Source organism: Schistocerca cancellata, chromosome 8 (genome assembly GCF_023864275.1).
Source record: "Schistocerca cancellata isolate TAMUIC-IGC-003103 chromosome 8, iqSchCanc2.1, whole genome shotgun sequence".
NCBI classification, from domain to species: Eukaryota; Metazoa; Arthropoda; class Insecta; order Orthoptera; family Acrididae; genus Schistocerca; species Schistocerca cancellata.
In genome coordinates, this window is record NC_064633.1 from 428,085,475 (window position 1) to 428,101,319 (window position 15,845).

The following is a 15,845-nucleotide window of genomic DNA, read 5'->3' on the forward strand; positions in this document are numbered from 1 at the left end:
TGAACGTATTATAGTGGCCAAGATAGACACGAAGCCCATACCTACCACAGTAGTACAAGTTTATATGCCAACTAGCTCTGCAGATAACGAAGAAATTGAAGAAATGTATGATGAGATAAAAGAAATGATTCAGGTAGTGAAGGGAGACGAAAATTTAATAGTCACGGGTGACTGGAATTCGACTGTAGGAAAAGGGAGAGAAGGAAACGTAGTAGGTGAATATGCACTGGGCCTAAGAAATGAAAGAGGAAGCCGTTTGTTAGAATTTTGCACAGAGCATAACTTAATCATAGCTAACACCTGCTTCAAGAACCATAAAAGAAGGTTGTATACATGGAAGAATCCTGGAGATACTAAAAGGTATCAGATAGATTATATAATGGTAAGACAGAGATTTAGGAACTAGGTTTTAAATTGTAAGACATTTCCAGGGGCAGATGTGGACTCTGACCACAATCTATTGGTTATGAACTGTAGATTAAAACTGAAGAAATTGCAAAAAGGTGGGAATTTAAGCAGATGGGACCTGGATAAACTGACTAAACCAGAGGTTGTACAGAGTTTCAGGGACAGCATAAGGGAACAGTTGACAGGAATGGGGGAAAGAAATACAGTAGAGGAAGAATGGGTAGCTCTGAGGGATGAAATAGTGAAGGCAGCAGAGGCTCAAGTAGGTAAAAAGACGAGGGCTAGTAGAAATCCTTGGGTAGCAGAAGAAATATTAAATTTAATTGATGAAATGAGAAAATATAAAAATGCAGTAAATGAAGCAGGCAGAAAGGAATACAAACGTCTCAAAAATGAGATCGACAGGAAGTGCAAAATGGCTAAGCAGGCATGGCTAGAGGACAAATGTAAGGAAGTAGAGGCTTATCTCACTAGGGGTAAGATAGATACAGTCTACAGGAAAATTAAAGAGACCTTTGGAGAAAAGAGAGCCACTTGTATGAATATCAAGAGCTATGACGGAAACCCAGTTCCAAGCAAAGAGGGGAAAGCAAAAAGGTGGAAGGAGTATGTAGTGGGTCCATACAAGGGCGATGTACTTGAGGACAATATTATGGAAATGGGAGAGGATGTAGATGAAGATGAAATGAAAGATACGATATTGCGTGAAGAGTTTGACAGAGCACTGAAAGCCCTGAGTCGAAACAAGGCCCCGGGAGTAGACAACATTCCATTAGAACTACTCACGGCCTTGGGAGATCCAGTCCTGACAAAACTCTACCATCTGGTGAGGAAGATGTACGAGACAGGCGAAATACCCTCAGACTTCAAGAAGAATATAATAATTCCAATCCCAAAGAAAGCAGGTGTTGACAGAATTGAAAATTACCGAACTATCTGTTTAATAAGTCACAGCTGCAAAATACTAACGCGAATTCCTTACAGACGAATGGAAATACTGGTAGACGCCGACCTCGGGGAAGATCAGTTTGGATTCCGTAGAAATGTTGGAACACGTGAGGCAATACTGACCTTACGACTTATCTTAGAAGAAAGATTAAGGAAAGGCAAACCTACGTTTCTAGCATTTGTAGACTTAGAGAAAGCTTTTGACAATGTTGACTGGAATACTCTCTTTCAAATTCTAAAGGTGGCAATGGTAAAATACAGGGAGCGAAAGGCTATTTACAATTTGTACAGAAACCATATGGCAGTTATAAGAGTCGAGGTATATGAAAGGGAAGCAGTGGTTGGGAAGGGAGTGAGACAGGGTTGTAGCCTCTCCCCGATGTTATTCAATCTGTATATTGAGCAAGCAGTAAAGGAAACAAAAGAAAAATTCGGAGTAAGTATTAAAATCCAATTGAGAAGAAATAAAAACTTAGAGGTTCGCCGATGACATTGTAATTCTGCCAGAGACAGCAAAGGACTTGGAAGAGCAGTTGAACGGAATGGACAGTGTCTTGAAAGGAGGATATAAGATGAACATCAACAAAAGCAAAACGAGGATAATGGAATGTAGTCGAATTAAGTCGGGTGATGCTGAGGGAATTAGATTAGGAAATGAGACACTTAATGTAGTAAAGGAGTTTTGCTATTTGGGAAGCAAAGTAACTGATGATGGTCAAAGTAGAGAGGGTATAAAATGGAGACTGGCAATGGCAAGGAAAGCATTTCTGAAGAAGAGAAATTTGTTAACATCGAGTATAGATTTAAGTGTCAGGAGGTCGTTTCTGAAAGTATTTGTATGGAGTGTAGCCATGTATGGAAGTGAAACATGGACAATAAATAGTTTGGACTAGAAGAGAATAGAAGCTTTCGAAATGTGGTGCTACAGAAGAATGTTGAAGATTAGGTGGGTAGATCATGTAACTAATGAGGAGGTATTGAATAGGATTGGGGAGAAGAGAAGTTTGTGGCACAACTTTACTAGAAGAAGGGATCGGTTGGTAGCACATGTCCTGAGGCATCAAGGGATCACAAATTTATCATTGGAGGGCATCGTGGAGGGTAAAAATCGTAGAGGGAGACCAAGAGATGAATACACTAAGCAGATTCAGAAGGATGTAGGCTGCATAAGGTACTGGGAGATGAAGAAGCTTGCACAGGATAGATTAGCATGAAGAGCTGCATCAAACCAGTCTCAGGACTGAAGACCACAACAACAACAACAACAAGTCTTTCATACTGTGCTAACACATTTTGATTTTGTGTCTTTCACATTATTAATTTGTTAAAGAGTTGTAGAAACTGACTTTTAACATGGAACACTTGTTTCCAGAACTATGTCCACAAAACATTTTCTTCTTCTGTGTGTGACAAACTTTTCCCGGAAGTTTCTTCTAACATCTTTGTTACATCCTGTATATGGGAGCCAGGCTGGCTAGTGTTTCTGCAATGGCATTATTTCAGCGGAGAAATCATAACAAGTTACATTACTTGGTCATAGCCACTAGGCAAAAAGTAAAACACGCTCCCACTTTTCTGTCTGATCAGCTTCTCCAGATGCCTCACCCATGCTGCAAGGTAGCCCAAATTCTGCTTTCATGGATGTGAACTCTTGTATTCTGTATTGTCCGGGTAGTGATTGTGTGTACGTGTATCCTGAATACGCTCTCTTGTTCCGTACTGCCTGGCCATCGAAGTTCCGGAAGCCTCTTCCCTATCACGTTGTTCTGCTGAATTAATGCTGGCCAGTTCATACCAGACTAGTCTACAGTGCAAAATAGTGGGTAGTATGACTATTTACGGAGGAGGTATTGAACGTGCAAATGATGGGACAGAAACTGCCTACTCTCTTATTTGAGCACAAGTTACGTTAATATTTCACAGGAAAATGAAATGGAATTTGTGTGTGGCTACAGGCTCCTGTCAGGTAGACCGGTAGTCCGGTACAAATCTTTTTATTCGAGGCCACTTTGGTGACTTGTGTGTGAAGATGCAATGGTGATGAAGACAAAACACCGTCCCGTCCCCGAGTGGAGAATTTCTCTGACCTGGTTGTGACTCGAACCCAAACGCCTCACATGGCATTCTGGCGCCCGGACCACTTAGCTGTGGAGGTGGAAGACAGAAGAATGACTTAGGGTCTAGTCATAAGGTTTTAGCTATTACATCGATAAATTAATGTAATTATTTTTTTGTTTTTTTGTCGATAGATTTCTGCACTTGGGTATACTTTGAAATTAACATGTCACAGTAACCTAGCACGCTGGTAGAAAGGACAAAACGAAACGGTGCAGCATATTTATAAAGTAGAGTGTGGTAATCCGTTTCCTGCCACAACCGATGTTAAGTTAGTGCGAGTTATAGCTAATTCACTGTCGTATAACACGGTGGTCTGGTGTTGTAAGTGATTCCAGTGCGTCAAACATGTCCCAATGACGACTAACGGAGTGGCACAGCATCTTGCTCTAAAGAACTGGGAATCGGAAGAGAAGTGGAGGCTTGGTGATCCAAGGCAGACGGATCGTAATCGAGGTGATAGTGGAAGGAGTGTCAAAAAGTGATTGCTCACTTTGTAACAACTCGCGTCAATTGCCGCCTGATAGTTTTCGCTGCTGTACACAGTCATTTTGAAAACACACAGAACCGGGGCAGCAGTGAAAATACTGCAGCTGTTTCAGATCATTTCAGATTTCTTTACCTCCTGCGGGTTCCGGGGTAAGAATAGGCTTGCGGTATTCCTGCCTGTTGCAAGAGGTGCCTAAATGGAGTCTTACACGTTTTGGCCTTTATGTGATGGTCCCCTGTAGGGTTTGACGTCAATACTTCCAAATTTTTTCGAACAGCGAGCCAATTGGGGAAGGGCGCATGCATCGTGTCCATCGCGCATTGAAATCTTTAGCCCACTTTCTCGTCGTCGCATTGCAGTCCCGCTCACTCTCCATCTCTTGAGCGAGGATACATTCCTGTGTGCAGTTTCCGCCATCCACTATATTGTGTCGCTTTCTGCGCCGACGTCGACAATGGACTTCTTTGCACCTGATATCGAGCGTGGTAGCCAGTGCGTTGTGGTGGGGCCGCCAAGTACTCTGTTGGTTGTAGCCCCGTGGCTACACAGAGATTGCTCTGCTGATGCTTGAGTCGTTAACTCCCCATAAATGCCAAGGAGTAGATGTCTATCTCCCTGGGGCATCGGGACTCCCGGCAATGGCCATCCTGCCAGGTGGCTCTTTCTGTGGCTGGGTGCCGCCCGTGGGGAGGGCCCTTGGTCAGAGTAGGTGGCATCAGGGCTGACATGCAATAAAGCGTGGAACATCTTTGCTTGCTGGTGGCCAGCCGCCCTCAGTCTTTAAGTGTTCGAGGGCTCACTTATGTGCAGAAGTATAACCCCAAATCGTTTCCCTCCCTAGCTACACATTGGGAGGAATGTAGGGCTTCAGAGCGACAGGATCCATATTCGACACGTTACTTAGTTTGCAGTAGAGCTGATGGGTACTCCTTTTTCGACACGAAGCCTCTGTTTTTAGTTGAGCACATGGAAGATAAGTTTGGGGAAATGACGGCACTATCCAAAATGCGCAGTGGATCGGTTTTGATTCAGACGGCATCCTCAACCCAGTCCCTCCATCTATGCAGTGCTTTAAATGTTGGAAATTCGGGCACATGTCCTCCCGGTGCCCTTCCAATGCCACATGTAAAAAATGCGGCCGTTCGCTGCATCAGAATACTCCATGTGCGCCTCCTCCTACCTGTGTGAACTGTGGACAGTATCACTCCTCCTGCTCGCCGAACTGCCCAGAACTTCAAAACGAGCGTAAAATTATGGAGTACAAGACCCTGGACAGGCTGTCATACCATGAAACTAAATTAAAAATGAACGACTAAACCCTATTCCCATGCTATCTTCATATTCTGCCGCCGCGACAGCGTTGCCATCGATGAAGGCGTTATACCCCTCCTCTAAGGTTGCTCCAGTTTGCCCTCTGGGACGCCCATCTCCCTCCCTCGTCCAGTTTGCTGGGGGCACATCTTCTGTTGTTCCCAGAACTTCTTCTTTGGCAGCATCACCCCCCCCCCCCCAAATGCCAGGCACATCGGTCCCCTACCCCCAGCCAGAGAAGCAATGGCCTCCTCTGGCTTCTCTTCAGCGGATGGGGTCACTTGGGATGCTACCTTCTACGGTCCCCCCATTGGACATCAGCCAGTGGCTCTTTAAGCCACTGGCTGCTGCTCGAAAGGCTTCACGGTCTTCCTCTGTCCCTGAAGCTACTTCTGAGAAGCCCTCACAGCAAGCCACTAAGGAGTGGCGAGAGGGCAAATCTTCAAAGAAAAAGTCCGCCAAGAAACGTAATCCCTACACCAGATCTCCCCCACGGCTCTAAGTTCGAAGACAAAGAGGAGATTCTGGCGCCCCCTGAGGATCTAGCTCTCGCTGACGCCTCGTATGCCATGGTACTGGATGCGAACACTCAACTGGTGGCGACAGGCGCCGCTGAGGCCTAATTTGCCTCCTTGGTCACTGCATACCACCCCAGACGACAGACAGCGTCATTACCCAGTGGAACTGCGGCGTTTTTTTTTCTCCCACCTGGCTGAGTTTTGTCAACTTTTAAGCATTGAACCCGCTTTTTGCATTGTCCTTCAAGAGACATGGTTTCCCGCAATGCGGAACCCTACCCTTCATGGCTAATGGGTGTAGCACAAAAACCGTCCTGTATGTGACAGACTGTCAGGTGGAGTATGTATTTTCGTCCTTACCTCTGTATGTAGTGAACCTGTGCCCCTTCAAACACCTTTAGAAGTTGTGGCTGTCAGGGTGAGGACAACATGGGAAATTACCATCTGTAACATCTACTTCCCTCCAGATGGTAAAGCACCACCCGACGTTTTGGCTGCTCTCATTTCGCAACTCCCCCCACCTTTCCTCCTTCTGGGTGATTTTAACGCACAAAACACTTTGTGGGGTGGAATCAAGATTAATGGCCGTGGCAAAGATGTTGAGGACCTTCTAACATACCTAAACCTCTGCCTCCTAAATACAGGAGCCACCAGACATTTCAGTGTGGCACATGAAACATATTGGGCCATTGATCGGTCGGTTTGCAGTCCTGGGCTTCTCCCATCCATCCACTGGAGAGCACATGACGACTTGTGTGGTAGTGACCACTTTCCACTTTTCCTGTCCCTACCGCAGCATCCCTCATCTCGACGCAAGCCCAGGTGGGTTCTTCCTGAGGCTGACTGGAACACTTTCATATCTTTTACCAACACAGAATATCCGTTGCACGCCACTATTGATGAAGTGATCCATGTCGTCACTAACACCATTGTTGCCGCAGCTGAACCAACAATCCCTCGTTCTTGCGGTTGTCCCCGGCGGAAGTCAGTGCTTCGGTGGTTGCCTGAAATCACTGCAGCCATTAGAGACTGTAGGCGGGCCCTCCAACGCCATAAGCGCCACCATTCCCTGGAGAACCCTATTCCCTTCACATGGCTTCGATCACAGTTTCGCCTCCTCATTAAGAAGCAGGAGTGTTGGGAACGCTGCGTCTCTACTGTTGGAACAGGAACCTCCCCCTTCCGGGTTTGGACCAAGCTCCACCGACTCTAAGGCTACCAGAACCTGGCAGGCGTTTGTTTAATGATTTTCCTGACGTTTCATGTATGAGTGGCTGGCACTGTGTTGGTGATGCAACAGAAGAGTCGAACGCGCAGCAGGGATTGTACGAATATGTACCTGTGCTTTAACACAATTCCCTTACCGCTACCACTGTAGTTTTCCGCTTGTAACCTGCAACGGTAGTTCGCTGAACTACGGTAATCCAGGACTCAGTTGCATTAAGTCTTTTTCATAAAACTGCTGTCATCAGAACTTCTATTTCTTCCCTGAATAAATGGACGTGATAGCTTTGAGATCTCCTCTGACATGCAGGTTATCGCTGTGGAGAAGAGCTACCATGCCCGCTTGCCCAGGACAAATACACGAATTCGCAAACATCTTAAAACAGAATGCCTCAAGTTAACTGGTTTTGGCATTCTCGTGCTGCAGTGATCGACCGTTGCTGGTAAAAAGGGCAGACCCACAGCTGTAATGACCAAGCAAAAGCCCTCTGGAGTAAGCGAGGCAGGTATGTATTATCTTTGACCGCGGGATCGACTCCAGTCGGTCATCAGAAGAAGAGGGTGAACCTTTGACGAAGCTAGTCACTTGTGCTCATCAACGTCAGAAAATTCTTTAAACAAACGCCGTCTGATGAACCTGAGACAAAATCCAACCAGCAACACAACTACTGGCCATGAAATTCTCCATAATTTTGACTGAATACTCTCCATGAACGACACGTGGTTCAGATTCCACGTTAATATGTAGTTCACATGCCTCCAGATTCGGGACAAGCAAGTAGCCGAAACGGGGTCCTACTCTGAGACATGCCCAATCCATTGTGCCACATCAAGTAATTATGATAAGAAATCTTTCGTCTCTTGTATGTGTTTTTGGAGAGAAGCTGTTAGCTCATTACTATTGTCATCTGAGCTATTGATCAAATTGCCATGATAATCGCTGTCATTGATATTACTCTTACAACAAAGGTGAGCGTAATATAACAAAAACTGGATGTATCGGCGAGCTGTATCGGTGTTGCTCTATCAAGACAGTAATAGCGAGTGCTAATGTGCAGATTATCTTCCACCAGATACATTTAGAAAGATAAGTGGTACACTTGTCGAACATAATGCCTTTTAGGCTTTTAACAGATAATGAACAGAATGTTTTGAGGCTTTCAGAGGGGTTTTCGTAGAGACGCCAAGTAGGCAGCCATGGTGCGGTACGCTGCGACCGTCTTGTGGGTGCTGGCGGCATCGGCTGCGGCGACGGCGGCTGCTGCTGCCAACAGCGGAGCTGTCAACCAGTTCCCGGATGGTTTCCTGCTGGGAGCTGCCAGCGCCGCCTACCAGATAGAGGGAGCCTGGAATGAGGATGGTGAGTCAAGAGAAGTAGGGAAGCGGGTCAGCTATGCAAGCGTTTCACTAAGACGCTCAGGAGTGTAGCTTTTATATTCTATGTAGAATAAAATCTGGCTTCAAACTGAAAAGATATAGTAGTGTCAAAACATTCAGTATTAATCCCCCGTTCGGGTCTCCTGGATGGAACTGAAAATGTAGGTCATCTTGGGAAAAGGATTAAAGATCAACTTAAGCATAACATTCTACGTCGAGGAGCAACAAATGGTAGAACTTACAGTGGAAGGGAAGGTAGAGAAACTGAAAACGGAAATACCTATAACGAAACAAGATGTAGCTGGAGTCAGTGAAATGAAACGGAAGGCTCACAAAAAAGCATAAGGCCAGACGGGTATAGGATAGTATCAACAAGAGCAGAAAACGAGATATTGGGAGTAGGATTAGAGTAAGGAGGTCGGGAAAAGGATGAATTACTATGAACAGTTCAGATATAGCATTGTTCTCATCAGAATTAATACAAAAATAGTTCTGGTATATATCCTAATATTAGAAGAAGATGATGACGAGATAGAGAACCTAAAATTCGTGCTGGTTTGGAACATAATAGCAGCGGAACAATACAGGCAGAGTTGAAGGAGATCATCGTCTCAATGACAGCAGTGAGAGAGAGTAAAGCTCCTTGAATTGTGCGACAAACAACAGGAAGAAATTTAAAAAACTGTGAAAAACAAAAATCAAAAATCACAAAAGGGTGATGTGTCCTTGGAAAATACTTAGAAATTCTGAAAAATGGTAGGTGGGTTATATCGTAATGAGACAGAGATTCCGAGATCAGGTATTGGATTGGAAGGCGTGCCTAGAAGTAACCATGAAGATTAGAATTGTCACGAAGAATCAGCATATAAGAAAGTGGGACATTGAAGTTCTTTCTTTCTTTAGGTAAAGCAGTAATGATTATCACAGTGGGTAGTTCAATGGAGAAGCAACATACATCTACAAAAATGGTGAAATCTGTCAGATAAATATAGGTAATAGCAAGATAACTCCGGAGAAGCTGTCAGTTACCGAAGAAGTTCATGGAAATATGAGCACTGGGGTTGTCTCTAAAAGTCATTAAGTTTTTGTGAGGAACGAATTTTTGTTTCTGAAGAATTGGTGTAAGGGTTTTTCTAAGTCCTCTTATTTATTGGTCCTTCGAGAATGAAAAGGAGGTAAGTGGTTCATTTGAACTAGTTTATCGAATTAGTCTATTTAAAAAATCTCAAAAGGAATCGATATTTAAAAATAACTAACTTTTTGCATCTCTAATCGAAGCTGTAGAATAGTATACAGAAGAATGGACGTCCATCGTGGCGCTAGGGGGCCACAGCACAGTTGCGAAACCTGAGGATGGCCTTATGTGAGCCCGAAAACGGTCGTGATAATAAAAGAAATTTAGAACTGAAGCGGTATTTTCAACTTCTGGTAGAATGGAGAAGAAATTTGAAAGTCCGGCATTTGAAAATCAGTTCGGTCTTACGGAACTTAGATACCAGAGGCGTTTCAGGTGTTGCAGCTGATAATGACACAAGACTTTAGATAACTTAAGAAGATGCCTAGAAGAAGAATTGCACGATATGAGCTGGAGGGAAACTTGTACAAACATAGGGGAATCAAACGGGGGAAGGAGGTAAATTTACAATTTGTATAAGAAACAATGGGAATAAAGAGAATGGGTAATCAGGAACGAAGTGCTTAGATTAAAAAGGCTGTTGCAGTCTCTCCTCGACTGTTAACCCCATGTATTGAGAAAGAAGTGAGGGAGGTGAAACAAAAAGTTAATTAGTGTCTTAAAATTCGTGGTTAGTGGATAGCATTGACAGGACTCGCTCAAGAGATGGCTACCCTATGTGAAACTAAGGATGATTTACAGGAGCAGATAAATGGAATATAAAGTCCACTGTGCACTTGGTTTTATACATCTTCTTTAGGAGTCTACCAAGATGACAAGAGATCTGTACACTCAGGCACCCTATTTCATTTTCCCGGTAAGTCACCCGACCTCAATGTCACTGAAAAGTCAGCAGGCCGATGGGGCCGAGAGGTTCTAGGCGCTTCAGTCTAGAACCGCGCTACCGCTACGGAAGCAGGTTCGAATCCTGCCTCGGGCATGGATGTGTGTGATGTACTTAGGTTAGTTAGGTTTAAGTAGTTCTAAGTTCTAGGGGTCTGATGACCTCAGATTTTAAGTCCCATGGTACTCAGAACCATTTGAACCATTTTGAACAGAATGGTCTGGACTGTTTAGAACAGTAGATGGAACGTAGTAATACATTTTCCTTCACTTTGGTAGGTCTAAGCCATCAATAAATAGCTTCACATGGACTGCACATATCCAAATAAAGTTGTGGGCAAGTTAATTAATCACCCTCGGAAGTAATAAAATTTAGAATAAAATGACTATTACAGGAAACAAGAATCATAATTAATTCGGTTTATTCCGTTAAAGGAAACATTTGCCGAGCAATGATCATATTATTCTAATAAAATCTTGGCCTATCTGATAAAAGGATTTGGTTAAGATTCTAATAACATCTTAAAAGAAACAATTTCAGTCGCGAAACTGTATCGTGATTAGCGTGATGTAGAAAAGACTGGTAATACTAAACAAGGGAACACACTGAACCCGTGGTGGGACCTGGGAGTAAGCTGGTCACTGAATCTGAATGCGAGTCATCAAAATGTAGACTGTGGTTATGAAATTGTATAAAATGACTTTAACGTCCTACAAATCGGGTCGATCTCATCAAGGTAAATTGTAGATGGTGGCTGAAGTGACTGCTAAATCAGTCAGTGGCGGCACATCAAGGTCTCTCGCCAACGAATCAGCCGGAGATCCCTCTAAGTTCCTCAGTTCATCTGTTCAGGCAGTGAATCCTGACAGTCAGTATTGTCAGAGATGAAACGATGACATCTCTCTACAAAGAGGTACTAAGAAGTCTCTTTCCAAAGAACATACAAGAAGAAATAACTATGTATCGAGTGTTCACTAAAAGAAGAACTCGTATTTCCGCGTTTCTCCTCTTTACTCTTGGTTCGGCTATGGATTTTCCAAGACCTGACCAGGACAAAGGTTTCTTAGGAACCACCTGTTCCCTTGTTTCTTAGGTGATTAACAATTAATGTGCGTCGCACCATTTAACACTGAGGTAAGGCGTTTCACTCTCTTTCCGACCCTGTGCCTGTCCGATAAGGTGGGTTGTCAGCGGACAGTCGATTTTTTCTGTCTGATCTCTATTATATTCATATTAGCCATTCCTGGCAATTTTCATGTTGTGTAAACGTTTGGTTTCTGCGAAGACAACGTCCAATGGCGTCTCAAGCTTTCAAAGGGCTGCAAAACTGTGTATTCCTACCCCGTTTTGAAGATAACATCTACGGCATCAGACACTTTCCGGAGAAAACAGAGCTTCCTACGTTTTATACACTATAGTGCCTTCTTGGATTTCACTAAAAGCATCATTCCTTCCAACAACGTTCCTTCCAATTCCACATCTGGGTTGTGAAAGGAATCACGCCTCGGAGCTTTACTCCATGGGAGATCTTGTCGGTGTTTGCCTGTGGTGCTTTTGGTGTGAAAAAGCGGCATTACAAACGAGAGTCCGGAGCCCATTGGGCCATTGACCTGTGGACCTCCCAAATCTGTCTTCTGAGAACCTCTCCAAGGGTAACTACATGTTTCCATGGGTACGTTACCTTATCCCAATAGGCATTCAACGTCCTCTTCTTCACACATAGCACGAAAATTCGAATAAAAGAGTAAATTAAGAATAAATGATATGAGTCATCTACCGACAACCACTAGTACTGCTACGTATCACATTTCTGTGTCAGTTAATAATTACGATCGTATGGGTCCGTACATTATGAGATTACATTAGTTATAGGCCTGTTTCCGAAGTAGCGTAATAGAATTTACTCATCATAAAAAGGTTTCGTGCACTTCAGCCCTGTGATTTCTTCAGCGATAGTACCGGGCGAGGTGGTGGAGTGGTTAGGACACAGGACTCGTATTCGGGAGGATGAATATTCGAATCCGCATTCGGCCATCCAAATTTAGATTTTCAGTGATTTCCGTAAATAGCTATAGGCAAATGCTTGAATGGTTCCTGTTAAAGAGCACTACCGAATTCCTTTCCCATCCCTGACACAATCCGAGCTTGTACCCCTTCTCCTATCACCTCGATATAGACGAGATATTAAACCCAATCTTCCTTACTTCCTTCCTTACTTACTACCTACCTTCCTTCCTTCCTTCAGTGATAGCTGCTGCCGCTTACTGCCATCTAATTCTATCGTCACTGAACACAAATCTAAATTGGATAGAGAACTACAATTTTCAAAAATCTTCGAATAGGAGAGGACAATGATCAATGGAAAGGAACATAAACATTACAGAAATGAAAATATATGTTCGAAAGTGGTTGTAAAAATTTTACGTTTCCATCAAAATGAAATGGTAGTGAGACGAATAAAAATAGAGGATAAAAAAGTCTAGTGGCAAAGGAGATAATTGGTACCAGTTTTGCCAGTAGTGCAAGTGGCCTATTAGACAAGTCCTTCGCAGATTTCCAGACGGATGTGGCTCCAGGTATGTACTCACAGATCACGTAGTTGCTGTAAATTACGGATAGTGCATGTAGGTGGTGCCAGAGAGTATTGTAGAGGTATTCCATCGGATTCAGATAAGGCGAAGTAGGTGACTGAGACATTAGAATGTGTTCAGTAGGTATCATATTCCTCAAAATCTCTGTAGGATGATTCAGGTCTTCTGACATGGATACTTATGCTGCTGGAAAATATTATCTTCGTCACGTAAAACATCAATTATGAAGGGATGCACAGTCCACAACACTGTTTACGTTGTCGGCAGTTATGCTGGTGCCTTTGATTACTGGAAAATGTCCCATGGAAGGCCGGATTAATGTTCCCCATAGCTTAAAATCGCTGCCATCAGCCTGCTTCCGTGGCGAGGTGCACGCTTCGAGCAGTCATTCGCCTCTACAACAAGTATCCTGAAACAACCAGGCGACAGGATCGACAGTCAATTTCTCGACAATCCTGTGTAGACTTAAATCAGAACTGTCGATGTCATCTGGTCACATAACCAAACAGTAGTTAAATTATTCTAATTACCCAACCTCGGTGTTAGCGTGCCGCTTCTGATTTTCTTGTAGTCGTGCCAGCCCCATTTGAACTTTGGAAGATTAATAACAAAGGCCGGCCGAAGTGGCCGAGAGGTTCTCGGCGCTACAGTCTGGAACCGCGCGACTGTTACGGTCGCAGGTTTGAATCCTGCCTCGGGCATGGATGTGTGTGATATCCTTAGGTTAGCTAGGTATAAGTAGTTCTAAGTTGTAGGGGACTGATGACCTCAGCTGTTAAGTCTCATAGTGCTCAGAGCCATTTGAACCATTAATAACAAAGTCCTGTGGGTGGACTAGCCTCGATATGGTTTTCAGGCGGTTTCCCACATTCGCTTAGGTGAATTCACAGCTAGTACCCAAGTCCCACCTCAATTACACGAATCTAAAACATTTCGAAAACGTTCTGACTCATTCAGAGGGATAACTTGCAGACAGTTTGAATGCACAGATTACTTCTCTGGGGGTAAAGAGATGGCGATGGGAAGGGCATCCAGCCATCGTCTAACCATAACAATGTGTCACTGGATAATAACCGTCCCGAACCCATGTAGGTATAGGATAAATCCAAAAGAAATAGACGAAGGACTGAAAGAGTTCACTTAATATACTTACGGGAAAATAAAAATTCTCTAGCATGGTAACTCACTTATTATATAAACTATTGAAATATGTCATGGGTAATCTTTTTAAAACAAATTGTGATAACTAGTTCCACTAATCTGAGATAAGGAATTTTCTACCTGACCCTGAGGTTCGCTTGCTCCACCTACTTATACTGATGTCAATGGGAGACCCTGCTGCAGAGGCACAAATTTAATTATGTTTGCTAAACAAGGTGCTCCGAAATGTTTCGGCCAGCTCCAGTATTGTACTCTGTCGTGACATCGCCACGGATCGCCTCCTATCCTACTTGAGCTGGTAAGTCTCCGTCCTCTACATAGGACGTCTAATACCTCAACTCCTACTCCTGGTTTCACAGTCCTCCACGCTCTTTCCATAAATACTCGTGGCAGTACCCCGAGAACAACCGAGCGGCTTCACCGTTACAGATGTCGTTGTTCCCACGCAACGGTCCATTAATAATCCGCCCTTTGTCATGTCAGTGCATTTCGCCTTTTGCGCCCCCCTCCCCCACCCCCGAGCGATTGCTAACAAGGATTCCCATTCGCCTGTAACCTACTAGTATACTTCAGTTACCGGACCGTGAGACCACAACTACGGTCACTCCCATGGTGGGCTGACCTCATAATGTTTTCGCTCATCAGGAAGTACTTGGTTCCCACATGACTCTACCTCCGCCATACTTTATGGAAGTAACTATTACTAACCAGCTGTCAAACAATTTAAGATCATTGTTGTTACTATTACCACTGATCTCTCTATGTTTCATTAAAATTCATTTCTCGACATTAAATTTAACTATGTCAAGGACTGTTAGATGTCTGTAACTGTGGCTTGAGACTTCGTGTTTCTGTGCTAGCTGTCGCAGTCAGCCTACATTCTATGGTAAAAGAGATTTATTCCAGCACTGTTGGTCCCACTTTATTAACGGAATTACCTCTCTTTGAAGGGAAAGGCGAAAACATCTGGGATCACATGTTCCACGAGCATCCAGAGTACGCTCACAACGGCGAGAATGGTGACGTAGCCTGCGACTCGTACCATAAGTACGCTGAAGATGTCGAGGCTCTCAAGGGTATCGGGGTAAGTTTGAATGCTCTGCGTAATGGTACAAAATAGATGATATAATTGACACGAGTTCGACAGCTCCTGGTAATGTTCTTGAAAGCAACACTTCTTATTTTCTTCATCTGGCATCTTCCGAACCAATCGTCTCATTTTAACACTTTTTTATTAGTTTGTTTTCTTGTCCGTCTATCCGGTTCAAATATTATAACTGATTTGAGCCTCGTTTCCTGCTGAGTTAGAGACTTGAATTTTTTAACGTAGCTGAGAACTGGATGACTTTGCAATATTAATTCGCGCTCCTGTCGTATTTTTCGGCACGGGTGGGGTTGGGAGTGGGTGTGAACGTTGCCCTGCAGGACCAGTGTGTTTTGAGAATAGTATTTGCATGCGTTCCAGGCGTTATGTGGTGTGGGTGGACAGCCGCGGCTGCGGATATGGAGAGAGACTGGAGGAGGAAGAGATGTGAGCAATGTATGTGCCGTGTGCATACGCGCGTGAGGCTGCGGGTGCATATATATATATATATATATATATATATATATATATGCTCATCAAAATGTTTCCAGAGACAGGACTGAAGAGAAGAAAGTAATTATTTAAATAAAAACAAATTGT

The 15,845-nt window shown here is 43.8% G+C and overlaps 1 protein-coding gene across 1 annotated transcript in view; it reads left to right on the top strand.

Annotated features, from left to right (window-relative positions):
- The first annotated feature begins 8,196 nt into the window (after window positions 1-8,196).
- The window catches only part of LOC126094695 (myrosinase 1-like), a 96,119-nt gene continuing 88,470 nt past the window's right edge, over window positions 8,197-15,845 (top strand). The window contains exons 1-2 of the mRNA XM_049909220.1: window positions 8,197-8,374; window positions 15,112-15,245. Of these exons, the coding sequence (XP_049765177.1) occupies window positions 8,212-8,374; window positions 15,112-15,245 (297 nt within the window). The 5' untranslated portion in view covers window positions 8,197-8,211. The remainder of the gene's footprint in view (window positions 8,375-15,111; window positions 15,246-15,845) is intronic.